The sequence below is a fragment of the Dromiciops gliroides genome, chromosome 1 (genome assembly GCF_019393635.1).
Source record: "Dromiciops gliroides isolate mDroGli1 chromosome 1, mDroGli1.pri, whole genome shotgun sequence".
NCBI classification, from domain to species: Eukaryota; Metazoa; Chordata; class Mammalia; order Microbiotheria; family Microbiotheriidae; genus Dromiciops; species Dromiciops gliroides.
The window spans coordinates 486,671,922-486,688,230 of NC_057861.1; the positions used below are offsets into that span (position 1 = coordinate 486,671,922).

Sequence of the window (16,309 nt, forward strand, 5' to 3'; positions counted from 1 at the left end):
CTTGAAAATGCAAAAAAGCCCACACCAACATAAATGAAACAAATTGATGATGTTGCTTATTAAATATTTTATACTTCTGAATCACTCTAAAATGTCACCCAAAATACATCATAATATATGTCATACAGCAACTAAAATTAAATACAGCAAACATACCCCAGTGACCTCCTTCCATAAGTTTCCTTCTTTTAACTCAAAGAAGTGAAAAAAATACAAAATTACAGGTCATTATCATTTGTTATGAATTTGAATAAATTAAATCTATGAATTTAATGTCAACTTAAATTTATGTGATGTCTTTAAAAGGATTACAAAGCACTTAATACACATTATTTCATTTGAACTTCACAACAACCCTGTGAGTGAGGTACTTACAGTATTATTACCTCCATTTTAAAATTAGGAAACAGAAACTTGAAGAGGTTAAGTGGCTTGTTCATAGTAATGATGGTATTAAGTATAGAAGGGAGAATCTGAACTCAAGTCTTCCTGATTCCAAGTCCAGAACATTTTCCATCATAGCTATAGACTCAATGTCTCAATGAAAATATTTGTTGTATTATGCATACTGTTTTCTAATGCTAGAAAAGGAATAGATTCATTACTTTAATTTCCTTGTTGGGACCAATTCAATGAAATCTGACTTCAGAGCATATTAAAACACTTTAAAATTATTAATCACCTTAAAATCAGGAACACTGTATGTGCCATTTTAAAAACACTATAAAGGGTTATAAATAGGATCTTGGAGCTGGAAAGGACTTTAGAGGACATCTAGTTCAGCCTGCTCAATTTATTGCTAAGGAAACCGAGACTAAGAGAGAAGAAATGACTTCTCCAAGGTCAACAAGGGAATGAGTCCTCTTCACTGCTGTGCCAGCACTCCAGTCACTATATCATACTACCTTTCAACCTCACTATTAAACTGAAACTGCTCTCTCCAAAGGTACCAGTGACCTTACGTGAAAAATCCAAGTTTTTTCTCAATCCATATCTTTCTTAAACCTCTCTGCAGCATCTGACACTGCTGAATACTCTTTCCTCCTGGATACACTCTTGACTTATCTTTTGTGAAACAGCTCTCTCTTGGTTCTCTTACCTATGTGACTGCTGCTCATCAGTTTCTTTTCCTAGACAATCTCCATATTGTGTCTGCTAACTGGGGATACTCTAACGCTCTGTCCTGGGTCCTTCAGCAGAAGTTCCTCAGCAGGAGCTCCTTGTATCAATAAAAATCACAGTTCTGATCCAAGTAAGCATGTGTATATTACATTATATATTTGTGTGTATCTATGTATATACATGTATGTATGTATCTATAATACAAATATATTCGTGTTTATATAAAACAGACCTCTTTATATATTACTGTTTACTCTCTGAGGACAGGAACTGGTCAACCTTTTGCCTTTGTATTCACAACACCTACCAGAGTACGTGGCACATAGTAGGTGCTTGTCTATCAGATGATGCTATAGAGAAGATTTATGTTTCAGGATAACCTCTGAGGTCTCTTCCATCTCTAGGATTCTTTAAATATCACCCCCACCCCAAATGCAGAGCCTTATTGTGAGGCATCATGACATAGTGAATATCTACCTGCCTTCCCAGTAGAGAAAATCTGGCCTCCAAACTATAATGGCTGATACCCTAGGCAAATCTTCTCTTTTCCAAAAACTTTAAGATAATAATTTTGTACAGCAGTTGGAAATCTGCACTGGTAGAAGTTTCCTCACTGGAAACCAGTTTCCAATGTTCACCTAAACTGATCAAATCACAATTCCTGGCAACAACAAAACAAACAAAAAAAGCACCTAAAACCCCCAATCTTCTCCATTTTTCTCATTATTTTCCAGCCTACCTATCAACCTGCATTAATCCTCCCAGGCTTATCACTTAATATCAGACCCATTCTTACAACCCTTAACTCTGAGTAGCCACCATGTCCTTGCCAGACCCTATTGTGGCGTGCCAGAGGTAATCAGTAATTTTTTTTAAAAAGAAAGAAACTTAACAGAAGCTAGCACCACACTAGGGGTCCTGCCACCAAATGTCATGTTAGGATGTTTGTATCAATCAATAACTGCAAAAAAAAAAATTCTTAAGGCCCACTCATATAGATTTCTAATCATGTGATCCATTCTGGATAACCCTAGAACAAAGCTTCTTAAACTGTGGGTTTTCGATCCCATACGGGGTCATGTAACTGAATGTGGGGGTTGTGAAAAATTTGGCAACAGTTTATATACCTATATATATCTGGGGCTGCACAAAAATTTCTCAGGTGAAAATTGGTTGAGAGTGGAAAAAGCTATGTCCTGTGAAGAAGAAGAAGGAGAAGGAGGAGAAGAAGAAATGTCTTGGAAAAATTTGTCTTTTTTAACTGTAAATTAAAACACAAGGCAGGTCTTTCAAATCATTAACCTACAGCTAATGATAAATAATTCTGGCATATAAGCATATGCGTGCATACGTGTGTGGGTATAACGGCAAGCTAAAAAGGATTATAGTTACAAACAACTTTCTTAGTATTAGTATAATTTTAGTAGTGTTACTTTTAGCAACTTGGTATGTAAGGGGTATTTGTTGTTCAGTTGTTTGAAGCTTCATGACACCATTTGGGGTTTTCTTAGCAACTGGAATAGCTCACCATTTCTTTCTACAGCTCATTTTACACATGAGGAAATTGAGGAACACAGGATTAAGGGAATGCCCAGGGTCACACAGCTAGTAGGTGCCTAAGGACAGATTTGAACACACAAAGATGAATTTTCTTGACTCCAGGCCTAGCGCTCTATGCACTATGGCACCACCTAGCCTCTTTATAGCATTCATGATTAATGTAAGTATAAGAAGATAACTGAAGCATAGAGCCAACAGCTATTGCAGAAGATGAAAAAATAAAGTCTGTAAATAATTCGAAAAAATCTTCCAAATCAAATTATCACATACTTTGATACCTAGTCAATTTCAATTCAAAGATGGGCACAGGGAAGAGCAGCAAAAAATATGCTGGAAAATGTGGTTAGGTTTCAGATCAAAGAATCCAAATGCTTGCAAACTCTTCAGAAGCTTTGCACTTACTTATTATTATTATTTATTAAAATTATTGTTACTATTGCCCTTATCATCATCATTATTATTTCCCAGAAAAGTGTTGGAAGGTACAAACATCAAATTTTACCCTCCCCTCCTGCCAAAAAAAGGGGAAAATGATTAATCTTACAGAAAAAAAAAAACTAGTTACTAACGTAGAAGTAACTTTAGAAATCATGTTGGTATGTAGTCAAACCATCAACTGGTTTAAGCAAAGGTCAAAAATCTATATCAAATTAGAAGAAAGGATAAATATGAAAAGACACCATATACAATTCCAACAGTTTGGCCAATTCAAATAAGTCATAGATGGCAGAAACTAGAAAACCAATGAAAAGGCAAAAATTGTGACATTGGTTATCTGCCATTTCTACCAAGTTTACCAACATGAAGTATTTAACACCAAAGAGACCCCAAAAGCCCACAAACTGCTACAGTCAACAAACATGGCAACACAGTTCAGAATACAAACTCACTTATAAAGCACCATGGAATGATGAAAGATTATAAGTATTATAACCTCACAGCATAGTAAAAGGGATCAGAGGAGTAAATAAGTATGCAATAAACTTGGGCTAAGAATCAGTAAGGATGGATTATCAAAGATCATCCATAGATGAAGATGGCAAGAGGAAAAATGCATTTAAAATGGCACAGATGTCAGTTTCTCTAATGATCTATTCTCATCAACAGTGACAGTGAAATAAATTCATTATGAAAATGAAATTGAGAAGAATGTTTAGAAGAAGCCTAGTACAATGAAATCCAAGATCCACAAGATCTTGAAAGCAGGGAGGGATCATTTTGTAACATATCTCAAGGAGCGAAAAGATACTGGGATAATGGGGAGAAATCAGTTAATTTCTTCAAAAGTTACTAAGTGGGGCATCTAGGTGGCGCAATGGATAGAGCACCGGTCCTGGAGTCAGGGAGACCTGAGTTCAAAGCCAGCCTCAGACACTTGACACACTTACTTGATGTGTGACCCTGGATTAAGTCACTTAACCCCAATTGCCTCACCCCCCCCCCCAAAAAAAACAAAAACCAGTAATTAGGACTGACACTCTTCATTCACCTGTGTGGCTCTTTGTCCAGGTCCCTTCAACTACACTGTGGGTATCCCTCCCAAAGCTTTGTCCTGGGTTCTGTTTTCTTCTTCTGCTGTGTTATTTCACTTGGTGATCTCATCAACTTTCATGGATTCAATTATTATCTCTATGCTGATGATTCTCAGATCTACTTATTCTGCCTAAACCTCCACTCGTATGTCTAATTGCTTCTTAGAACTAAATGTACCACAGACTTCTTTTTTTTTTATAATTATTTAGAATTTTATTTTTCCCTAATGACATCTAAAAACAATTTTAACATTGGTTTTTAAAACTTTAAGTTCCAAATTCTCCCCCGCCCCATTGAGAAGGCAAGAAATTCAATATAGGTTATACATGTAATAGTCATGCAAAACACTTCCATATTAGTCCATAGACTTCTGAAACTCAACACATCCAACTCATATATTCCCCCCTCAAACTCTTCTTTCCTGTTGTTGTGGAGGGTACTGCTATGCTCCCAGTTACTCAGGCTCACAATCTAAGTATTATCTTTGCCTCTTCACCATATCACTCCACAGAATCAATCTGTTGCCAAGTCCTGTCACTTCTACTTTCACATCTCTTGTATTTGTCCCCTTCTCTCCTCTGATACTACCACCAATTCAGTCTAGGCCCTCATCACCTCACACCCAGGCTACAAAAAGAGCCTGTTGATTAGTCTCCTTGCTTCAAGTTTCTCCATTAAAAAACAAAACCAAACCCCACCAGCTCTTCTGCTTGGCTTCAACTCCTCAAACATCAAGCCTCCCCCAGAAAAAGCTCATCATCTTAGAAACGGATTCACCTCCTTGGCACTCTCAGTTGCCTTTCCCTTCTGACCAGAGGGCTAGAGAAAAAAGTAATGAACTTCTCCCAAGTCCTCCTTTTTTAGAGGGCTTAGACTTTCCCCCCAGCTAATTTCATTTACTGTAAGTTGCTCTGCAACTGTATGAACATCATCTTCTCACCCCACCCCCAACCACATCCTACCCACTTCAGCAACATTTTGTATATTATCTTCTCCCATTATATAGTAAGCTCTTGGAGGGCAGAGACTGTCTTTTTGTTATTTGTACCCAGTGCTTAACTCAAGACTTAGTATAAAGTAGGTGCTTATAAATGTTTGTTGACTGACCAACTGTATAAAGAGGCTAAAACTCCTTTTAGGGATTATAGCTCTCTTTCAGGAGGCTAGAAAACGTATTGGGACTTGATACAATCAGCACATCATCCACAAACAGAAGCATCTAGAGTAAAGGTGACCAACTCACTCTGTAAGGGTCTAAAATTCTAGCTAAACTATCTAAAATCTAATGAGTGGTCGCCAATAAATTATAAGCTTTAGCAAGAGTATTGAAATGTTTAAGTATTTATTAAAGAGCATTAGGATCAGAGAGAAAGGTAAAAATCTATTTCTAAGAGACCCTATCATCCAACCCACCATGGTGAGGTCAGGAACTAAAAAGCGAGAGCCCCTTTCACCATGGGCTACTTCGTGTCCTCCTCCCAGAAATGGGAGGCTCCTCAAGTTGATTGGCTGGTAGCCTTGATAGTCAGTACCCATGAGCAAACATCACTTCCTGACGCTAAGGACCTTGACCACATGGCTTGCCTTCAGAGGCCTTTTCCTCATGGCGGAGCTTTGCTCCAGCAGGTGGCACCAATCCAATTATGACAACTCCCTGCCTGCTGCCTCCAAAAACAGATTAAAATGTAACTGGGAAATGTTTAACAAAATAAATAAAAACATAACAGAGATAATATTAATTTGTGGTTTTCTGAGTCAGTATGTGGCATAGGTTTCTATTAGAAACTGATCCAGAGGACTTAACTATCCACAGGGAATGCCTTTTCACTCAGGCCTCTGCAATGGATCTCCTCTACAAGGTAGGAAATATCCTTTGGCCAATTTAAGTTTTCATTTTCAGACTACCCTGATGTTTATTATCAGGAGGTCAATGAATAGTCTGTTGTCACACCTTCCAAGGAATCTTGAATGATCTTGCTATATGGTTAGGAGACAACTTACTATAAAATAGCTTATAAGGAGACTTTTAATTCTACTGAATCAAATGCTTTTTCATAATCAACAAACACAATGGAATCTTGTAATTCTCTGTATTTTCAATTAATTGTGAGATGGTAAAGATGTGGTCCATTGCTGATTCTGTCTTATGAAAGCTTGTTTGTCTTCTATTAATCTCCATATCAGGGATCCCCTTGATTTATGTTCCCTCAGCCACTTTTTTCAGTATTAACGTGATCCAAGATTTGTTTCCTACCTCTATATTATCCTTTTCTCCTTCGGATAACTTATGTGTTCCCCTAGGGCCCATACAATTATATCACTTCCAACCCAGACCTCCTCTATATGTTCTTGGTCCAATCTAGTTATTTTTCTTTTTTAGTGAGGCAATTGGGGTTAAGTGACTTGCCCAGGGTCACACAGCTACTAAGTGTTAAGTGTCTGAGGCCAGATTTGAACTCAGGTACTCCTGAATCCAGAGCCGGTGCTTTATCCACTGCGCCACCTAGCCACCCCTACTTATTTTTCTTCATCCTACAACTAAGTCAAGTCAGGTGCTGACTAAGGTGCTTTCTGGGCTTTTTTGATTTCATTGTGGCAGTTAAATGACAGTGGCTAAATTTCTAAATATAAACATCAGGATGCAAATCCAGGAAATATGCTGCATATAGACAATGGGTCAGTCACAGAACTGAAGAGGAAGTAAAAAGGTAAGTGGATTAAATTTGGAAAATTAAATAGTGTTTTTAATGACCTCAACAAATGATGTAAATAGACTATAACCTTTCTTATGATGAGTTATGCTTAAGAAGTGGAGTAAGAGGGGCAGCTAGGTGGCGCAGTAGATAGAGCACCAGCCCTGGATTCAGGAGGACCTGAGTTCAAATCCCACCTCAGACACTTAACACTTATCAGCTGTATGACCCTGGGCAAGTCACTTGACCCCAACTGCCTCACCAAAGCAAAACAAAACAAAACAAAAAAAAAAACCCAAAAGCCAAAAAAACACCAACAAGAAGTGGAGTTAAAAGGTATTACTGAAGTAAATGATTAGAAATGGAGGTGGCAGCAGTCAGGTAAGGAGAACAAGGTTAATTAATAAATGGATAGGGGCAGCTAGGTGGCGCAGTGGATAGAGCACCGGCCCTGGAGTCAGGAGTACCTGAGTTCAAATCTGGCCTCAGACACTTAACACTTACTAGCTGTGTGACCCTGGGCAAGTCACTTAACCCCAATTGCCTCACTAAAAATAAAAAAAAAAATTTTAAATAAATGGATAGAACAGCCTAGGAACTGCACCAGTACTTCTGAAATGTTCAAAGACCTGGGGGAATGCAGCTTGCTGGGTAAATCCTTTATGGAAGATCTGTAGGAGAATATGGATAAGAATCACAAGGAAAGAACAAGTAGAGATGGGTTATGATCCATAGTGAAAAAGAGAATACCCACACTGATAAGATTATGAAAGTCAAAGTACAGTAAACTCAAATTATCTGATATCAGTGACAAAAGGAGTGTTCCACTTAATAAACCAGTTGGATTAATGGTGTTCCCATATATAGCCTATATACATTAACAATCTCAAAAAATTAGAATAAGATTGTCTCAACTTCCAAAGACATGTTCTAAAACTTAATTTGTTTCAGTTTATAGGAATTTAGAACATATATTCTGAAAAAAACCCATATTATAAATAACAGTTTCCCACAAAATCCTATTGAACACATTAAATAACTCAATTATTCTCCACTCAAATTCTATTAAATGCCTCTTCATGGAATGGGGAAATTCCTGAGTTCCTCACAGCTACACAGGTTCTAGCAAGTACTCCCCCCTCTCTGCCATGAGAAAGGCTTCAATATATCATTTGAAGACCAGTTAAAGTTTGAAACTTATGAGAAAATTTGCCACTATGTGATGAATAATTTTGGCCATTTTAACTTCTGAAGGTATGGAGAGTCTGTGATCTGCTTAATTATAGAAGTACCCACAATGAATGAATTCATGGGTCTTTTTAATTATAGCGGAATTACAGAGGACTAACCAGTCTGGAGTCCCCCTGACATTATGAATGTTTGGTACTAAGAGAAGGGAAGGACTCCACAGGAGTTTAAGTTATTACCACAGGTGTCTGTGTGTGTGTCTATATGTGGACGTGTGTATCTCTATGTGTGTGAGTGCACCCATTAAAATGTAAGCTCTTTGAGTACAGGAAGTATATCCTCATATATTACCTGTCTTTGTATCCCCATAGCTTAGCACAGTACCTGCCACATAAGTGCTTAATAAATGCTTCTTGACTGACTGATTAGCAGCTGGTCATCAATACCTATGTGTCATTTATTATCAAGCATTTCTAAGCTAAAGACTACATATGGAACAAAATTTTTAAAAACCTGTAATAATTACACATGATATCTTCCTTTAAAAATTACAAAAGGTACTTTAGGGTCTTATAGTACCTTGGAGCTTTCATTTTCATTATGAACATTAATCATAATTATAGTGATGAATTTTTGAAGTGTTCATTATTAATAGAACTATCAAGTTAAGAGAATGTAGTAAAAGAACATTTGTGTGTTTAGTATTCTTTCCTGCAACAACTGTTTGCAGTGAACTGTAGTAGACTAATGAACATCCAGATACATGAAGGATACTCCTTTTCAATGATACAGAAGTAACATGCTATGAAAGTTCTCCAATGTTATTAATTCAGAATCTTCTGAACTGAGCTGATTCCTAGAATCTCTTTAATTCTTTCCTTTTTCCCATGAATAATCTTAGAACAATCTTTTGAATTTTAAGAAACTTTTTACTAAAAAAGCAAGTCTTACCTGAAGTTGATGTAGTTCTTCTTGCCCTCAAAATTGGATAGCTTCCAACCTCTAAAGATTTTGTTAAGTCAAGATCATGTAAAATCAGAAGATAACCGGAAGAAGTTGAAATCAGCATTTTGGAACAGTCTGGAGTTAACCTCATCCGCATAAGAAAACGTGTATGAAAGAATTTCTTGTGTGGGCATCCATCTTCTGTGCACCTACAGATCAGAAGTAGTTGTCTTTAATAGCTATTTACCCAAATAATTCCTAAGCACTGCTTTTAAAACACTGTTAATTAACTATTGGTAAAAAAAAAAAAAAGCTAATCTAACTAAAATATATTTCCATTTGTCCAAAATAGCTGGAAAATGAAAAGCATAGAGTAGATAGATAGATGATAGACAGATACAGATTAGAGATCCTTCAAATCCAAGACTACCATCATGCAGTAGTAGACAGTTTCATGAATTGCTGTCCCCAAAAGTGATTTGTAGCCTGGTGATCAATTTCTTGGTTAAGTGTTTCTTTGTGTGTCAGATGAGACAAAAAAATTTGTTAAGCCTTCCAGTTTACACTCTACTGATACAGAGCTTGAAAACTCAGGATCTCCTCCTTGTGAGAATGAGGCAGTGAGATAAGACTTTAGTGGAGGATACACTATATACATTGCCAATTTTCTAAGTGCTGATAGAGTACACAAATTGAAAGGAAAATACATGACTTCACATATATAACTTATATTATATTGTTTGCCTTCTGTTGGGGAAGTGAGGCAAGGATGTGAAGGGAAGAAGAGAACTGGGAACTCAAAAACTTTTAAATTAATGTTAAGACAAATAAATTATATATGTATATGTATGTATATAATACACATACACACACATAACTAAAGAGAATGACTGCATTAGAAAACAAACTCATCTGTAAAACACTAGAGGAAGAAAGTGGAAGATGTATTATCATTTTAAAACAGTAAAATACAGGGGGCAGCTAGTTGGTGCAGTGGATAAAGCACTGTCCCTGGAGTCAGGAGGACCTGAGTTCAAAGCCAGCCTCAGATACTTGACACTTTCTACCTATGTGACCCTGAGGAAGTCACTTAACCCCAAATGCCTCACCAAAAGATAAAAATAAAAATAAATTTTAAAATCCAAATAAATGAAGAATTACAGAAAAATGGAAAATACCACACCCCTCCCTCCTAAAAAAAAAAAACTACTAAGAGAGCAACAACTATTAACACATAGGCTGACTTTCTCATCTCTATAGAATCATTGAGATCAGTCTAGTCAATGGACAATTTTGATTACACACTACTGAAAAGGTTTTGTAAAAACAAAAGCAATAGTTACAATCATAAGGGGAATAAATCTCTATAGCAGCAAAATTCTCTGAAAAATGTCTGAAATGCAAGATGTATACGGAATAGAAATATCTATTTAAAAAATTCCATTTCCCAAGTAGAAAAGTAGTCTGAGGATATGAACAGAGAGTTCTTAAGGAAAGAAAGGCAAGCTATCTACAATATGAAAAAAAAATGCCCCAAATCACTAGTAATAAGAAAAATAAAAGTTCAAACAACTCTAACGTTTTGTAGAGACATCAAAACATCCTCATACTAATACACTGTTGGAGGAGCTGTGAAGTGGATGAACTATTCTAGAAAACAATTTAGAACTATACCCAAAAAAGTCACTAAGCTATGCCTACCCTTTGAGTCCCCTACTACTAGGCTCATAACCCAAGAGATCAAAGACTGATCACCTTTTGTTATAACTGGAAAACTGAGGAATGGTTGAACAAAAAATGGCATATGAATTTAACAGAATTATTACTGCACCCTAAGAAATTCAGAAAGCGAGAGATTCAAAGAAACTTGGGAAGATTTCTATGAACTCATGCAGAGTGCAATGAGAAGAACCAGATGAGAACAAAACAGAGGAAAACAACTCTTAGAGACTTAAAGACTTTTGATCAATGCAATGAAAAATCACAATTACAAAGGCCTGATGATACAATCTACCTCTTGGCAGAGATATAGTAGGGTAAAATAAGACATGAATAAGATGTACATTTTTAGATTTGTCTAATCTTAACACAAATAGTTTTGTTTGATTAAGCTCATTTGTTGCAAAAGAGAGCCAGGGAGTAGGGAGCACACATAAGAAGACAGACTAGTGAAATAGTAAAATAATGCTTATTAAAAAAAAAAAAAGCTAAAGAGTACGAATGAAACATTTAAAAAATATTCTTAAGAGAACAAATGAAGGTTCAGAAGAGGACAAAGGCAAGCAGAGCAATGTTGGTTATATCCCATAACATTTAATATATATTTGAAAAAACAAGCTCTATGTTATTAATTCAGTTGCATACAGTCCATTTTTTTCTATCCTTTGCATATACAAATATTCATGTTTATTCATGATTTTCTAGCCCATAATAATTTTTTTTTAATCAAGTGAAACACAAAACAGGGAGCTGCTCATGAAAGCAATAGCAGTGTCATGTAGGGTATAGTGGCATCAACACAAATGGAAAAAGAAGCCACTACATCTGCAGGTCACAGAACGACTTAGAAAACCACATAAACATTATTCATGTTTTATTGTATTTTTATTTACTTTGTTAAATATTTTCCAATGACATTTTAATCTGATTCAAGGCCATATGTTTAACACCTGTAATAGATATGAAGCATAAAATCCAAAGGGAAAATTTTCCTATGTACAAATGATACGGTTCTCTTGACGCTTCTGTTTGTAAATTTTGATTTGCCATTTGTTTTATCATTTTTATTTTATCAAGCCTTAAATTACTATAAGGTCTCCTCAATAAGATTCACTGAAATTCAAAATAAACTGGTCTAACAATCAATACAGGAAAAGCCAAAAAGATTAAGAATGCATTTTAGATTCTTTATGTAAGTTTGGCTCAGGATTGAACAGAACAAGTTGGATGAACTATGGCATTTTCAATGATCCCAAGTTTCTCCCTGTTGCTAAAACCCATCTTTTAAAAACACCAACATTTTCCACATAACACTATATGGCTATGAAAACATGGAACACAATGATCTCAGGAAAGTCAAAATTACAAGTGACTCAAAAGATAAAGACAAAAATCACAGTGGATCTAAGTATCCTACAACCAATAACAACTTGAACATAAAGTTGGAATAAAATCAAGACCACTAGAAAAGAGGATAGGAATTAAGCACAAGAAATAAAATGGATAGCTTGAATGCTTCACTGGTATTCAGAAGATATTTCTTGGGCAAGGTTTTGTACCTCTTGTGCCAAGCTGTTAATTCTCTTTCAATTCTTTCTTCCATAATTTTCATTTCTTTCCTAATTTTTTCTCTAAGTTCTCTCATTTAATTTAAAAATATTTTACATTTTTTTAATCTTGTTTCTCATCTATTCTAGGAATTCCAGTTGAATTTATGCCAAAACTGTTTTTCATGAGGCTCCGCTGTAGATGTTTTGTAGAGTCATTCTCTTCTTTTGGGTTTATGTCTTATGCATCATTGCCACCACAATAGATCTTTATGGTAGGATTCTTTTTTTTTGTTTGCTCATTCTTTGAGCCTACTTCCTGACATTGGACTTTATGTTAGGTTCTGTGCACTGGTAGAAATGTCTGGGCTAGGTATTTTGTTATTCTATGATTTTGGAGGGAGCTCAGATCGAGCCCTGCAAGCTTTCAGTATTTCCAAAGTATCATCATCCAAGGAAAAGTCAGATTGCTGTCCCCCTGGCTTAAGGGTCTGCAAGTTCCTGACTTGAATTTGAGATCTGCCCCTGGCAGGAGTTCTAACAGACTGCTGTGGAAGTCAGTCACCATAAACCAGGTTGGAAAATGCTGCTGGTTCAGAGTATTAAAACTTCAGGCTTTCCTTTAGTCTGGAATTCTTGCCCTAGTTATTCCACTGTAGGCTTTACACTGGGCTGGAGGCTGGAAGTGAGATCTCTTCTCTGCTCTGAGGGTCAGAGCCACAGAGCCACCATCTGTTTCTAAACTTGCTCCTTTCTTTATATGATAGAGAACTGCTCCTCACTCTGGAATGTCACCCCTAGGCATAAGTCCCTTTTTCCATCCACCCTGGATCTGTGATCCATAACCGAATAGTAAGTGACTGAGGTTCCAGCTGGTACCTGTTCCTGCACCCTACATAGACCCCTCTATCCTGAATATGAGACCTCTTGCCTTGGCGCACAGCCTCTCTCTTCTCCCTGCAATGGAATGCTCCAGAATGATATTGTTCTGGCCAGAAACTATCTTCAAATATCCGCAGACCTCTCTGTCTCCTTATGCCAACCTGGGCTGAAAAAATAACCCTTGATTTTCCAATTAGGATTCAGTCTAGTGCATTTTTTAAGATCAACCTGGAGAAGGGAGAAATGGGTATGGGAAGCATTTGCTGTACTTTATCCCACAACTCCACAATCTTCAATTAATGAAATATCCAAAGAATTAGGGGAAAGCTCTGTTTCATTAGGTAAACCCTGTTTCTACTAATTCCTTGCCCAATTTTTAAAATGGTTATTTCTCAAAGATTTGTTTAATTCACAAATGTTAAGCATGAAAAACAAGAATCAGATTTCCATCTAAAATCATGTGACAATAGCCAACCTTTTCAAAAACCTTTAAATGTACAGCAGTATTATAAGATGATCTGCTGCGAATGACTTAATTATTTTCAGCAATGCAATGATCCAAGACAACTCTGAAGGACTTGTGAAAAATGCAATCCATCTACAGAGAAAGAACTGATGGTACCTGAATTCAGCTGGAAGTATATTTTGTGGTTGTTAGTTCCTTTTTCTAAAGGTTTTTTTGTCTGCTATGTTTTGCATGACTGCACATGTACAACTTATATTGAATTGTTTGAGTTCTTAAGGGTGGAATATGGAGGAAGGAAGAGAATTTGGAACACATGTAAGGCGGGGAAAAACTCTAAATAAAATAAATGAATGAACAAATGAATAAATAAATAAAACCTTTTTAATACACTTATAACTTTCTTTGGTTAATGGACAAGAATGTATGCATTCCTCTTAATACCTGATACACCCATAGAAGAAAGGTGATATTACCACACATATATATATATATATAAAAACACTTTAAAACAAATTGAGATACATTTCTCATTTGGATCCTTTAAGAAAGATGGGACTCTCCATTATTATTACCATTTTACAAATGAAGAAACTAATTCCAAGAAAATTAACTGTTGTACTCATGGTCTCATGTCTGATAAACTAAAATCTTCAGACTTCCAATTCAATGCTATTTCCACTACAGTAGGCTGCCTTGAGATAAGAAATAAACAGTGGGCTACAGTAACAACTCCCTAATTAGCCGTAACTATTCATGAAGTTATCTACTAAGAATAGCAGTCTGCAACCTATAGCAGTGGATAGGGTACCCACACCAAGTAAATTAAGAGTCCTGAAATAATAATTTACTACTCTGCTAACACTGATTCATACATAGCATAGACCTAATGTCTTAAAAAATTTCATATTATCATTCTAAATCAGGGGTTCTTCACTTTTGTGTGTGTGTGACCCCTTTGGCAGCCTTTTGAAATCTATGAACCCTGGGCAGCTAGGTGGCGCAGTGGATAGAGCACCAGCCCTGGAATCAGGAGTACCTGAGTTCAAATCCAGCCTCAGACATTTAACACTTACTAGCTGTGTGACCCTGGGCAAGTTACTTAACCCCAATTGCCTCACTTAAAAAAAAAAAAAAAAAAAGAAATCTATGAACCCTTCTAAAAATAATCTTTTTAAATGCATAAGACACACAGTTACAAAAGAAACCAACTATTTAAAAATACAACTATAAAATATTTAAAAAAAAAAAAAAGGCTGCACACTTCAGGTTAAGGACCCCTACTCTCAAGAGTGAAACTGGTGCTGCTAAAAGTCTGTAACATCAGAAGTGTCAAAACACTCCCAAATAGAGTCCAAACAGATTAAAATATAATTGGGAAATATTTAACAAAATTAATAAAAATAAAATAGAACACAGATAACATTAATAAGTGGTTTTCCAAGTCAATATATGGCCTACAGGAATCCTTAAGTACAATTTAGTGGCTCCCACTTCTATTTCAGTTTGGCATCACTCTATCAGGGGCTAACTGTCTCTCTCTCTAAATCACAGACTACATATGGCCTAGACTATAAGAGAACATTTATAAAATTTCACTACTTGTACCATTTGTTTTCAGAAAGAATTTTTTAGATCTGGCCTTGCCATGTCAGGTATTAGAGGGATGAAGGGCTACACCTATAATTTCAATGGTATGAATTCCTCCTTAATGAGGAAACTTCCTCTGCCAATGCAAACTGGCACCTTATTTTCAAGTGGAAGTCTTAGAGAGCTGCCCATAACAAAGAGGATAAGCATGTGTCAGAGGAAGGATCTGGACCAAGGTCTTTCTGGCTTAATCATCAGGTCTCTATCCATTATGCCATGCTGCTTCTCTTTATAGTAAAGGCACATTGTAAATATATAAAGTTTTTTTAAATGATAATTTTTTTTTTTCACCTAGAAAACTAACATTTTAGCACAAGGAAATCTGAGCAAAAACTGCATTATAAATACTAAGTTAGGCAAAAAAAAAAAAGTCAGACATTCTTCAAAAAAGATTATTTTAGGTAAAAAAGCATCATCTGTACAGTACCAGAGAAGTATCTATGAAGGTAATACACTTCAGTTCTAAGTAGGAAATTATGAAAATATTTCACTTTAAACTACACAAACTCATTTTGTAGGCACTTATTAACTAATCTATTAAGTTTTGGTATGTTCTTCAAATTCTTGATATATAAGTAACTAGCAAACAGCAAATTAGTCTCATGATCTGGATGGTTTTTTTACCTTGTTATTAAGTCACCTTTTGTTCTAAAGATTTATAAATAAATAGGTGATTGTGTTCACAGCTTACTCTGCTCCCCTCCTCACAAACCTGTTAGTGTCCCAAATGATGACATTTCCATCGAATCCTGATGTAACTAAGAGTCTTGTATTAGTGTCATATTCAATGTTCTTCACCCAGCTAGTGTGACCATGTAAAGTGCACACTTTTGAGTTTAATTTTCTCAGATCCCAAAGGGCTATTGTAGTGTCATCAGAACATGTTGCAAACAGTCTGTTATCCAAAAACCTACCAACAAAAGGAAAAAGGAAAATCAGTCCATTCCCACTCTTAAATATACAAAATAAAGTCAGAAGTAGTATCTCAACAACTTCATATCAGAGTA

The 16,309-nt window shown here is 36.0% G+C and overlaps 1 protein-coding gene across 1 annotated transcript in view; it reads right to left on the bottom strand.

Annotated features, from left to right (window-relative positions):
- DCAF10 (DDB1 and CUL4 associated factor 10) overlaps positions 1–16,309 on the bottom strand; it is a 47,553-nt gene that overhangs the window by 7,622 nt on the left and 23,622 nt on the right. Inside the window, exons 3-4 of the mRNA XM_043965664.1 lie at positions 16,015–16,212; positions 9,048–9,250 (exon numbers count right to left, since the gene is read on the bottom strand). Coding sequence (XP_043821599.1) covers positions 9,048–9,250; positions 16,015–16,212 — 401 coding nt within the window. The remainder of the gene's footprint in view (positions 1–9,047; positions 9,251–16,014; positions 16,213–16,309) is intronic.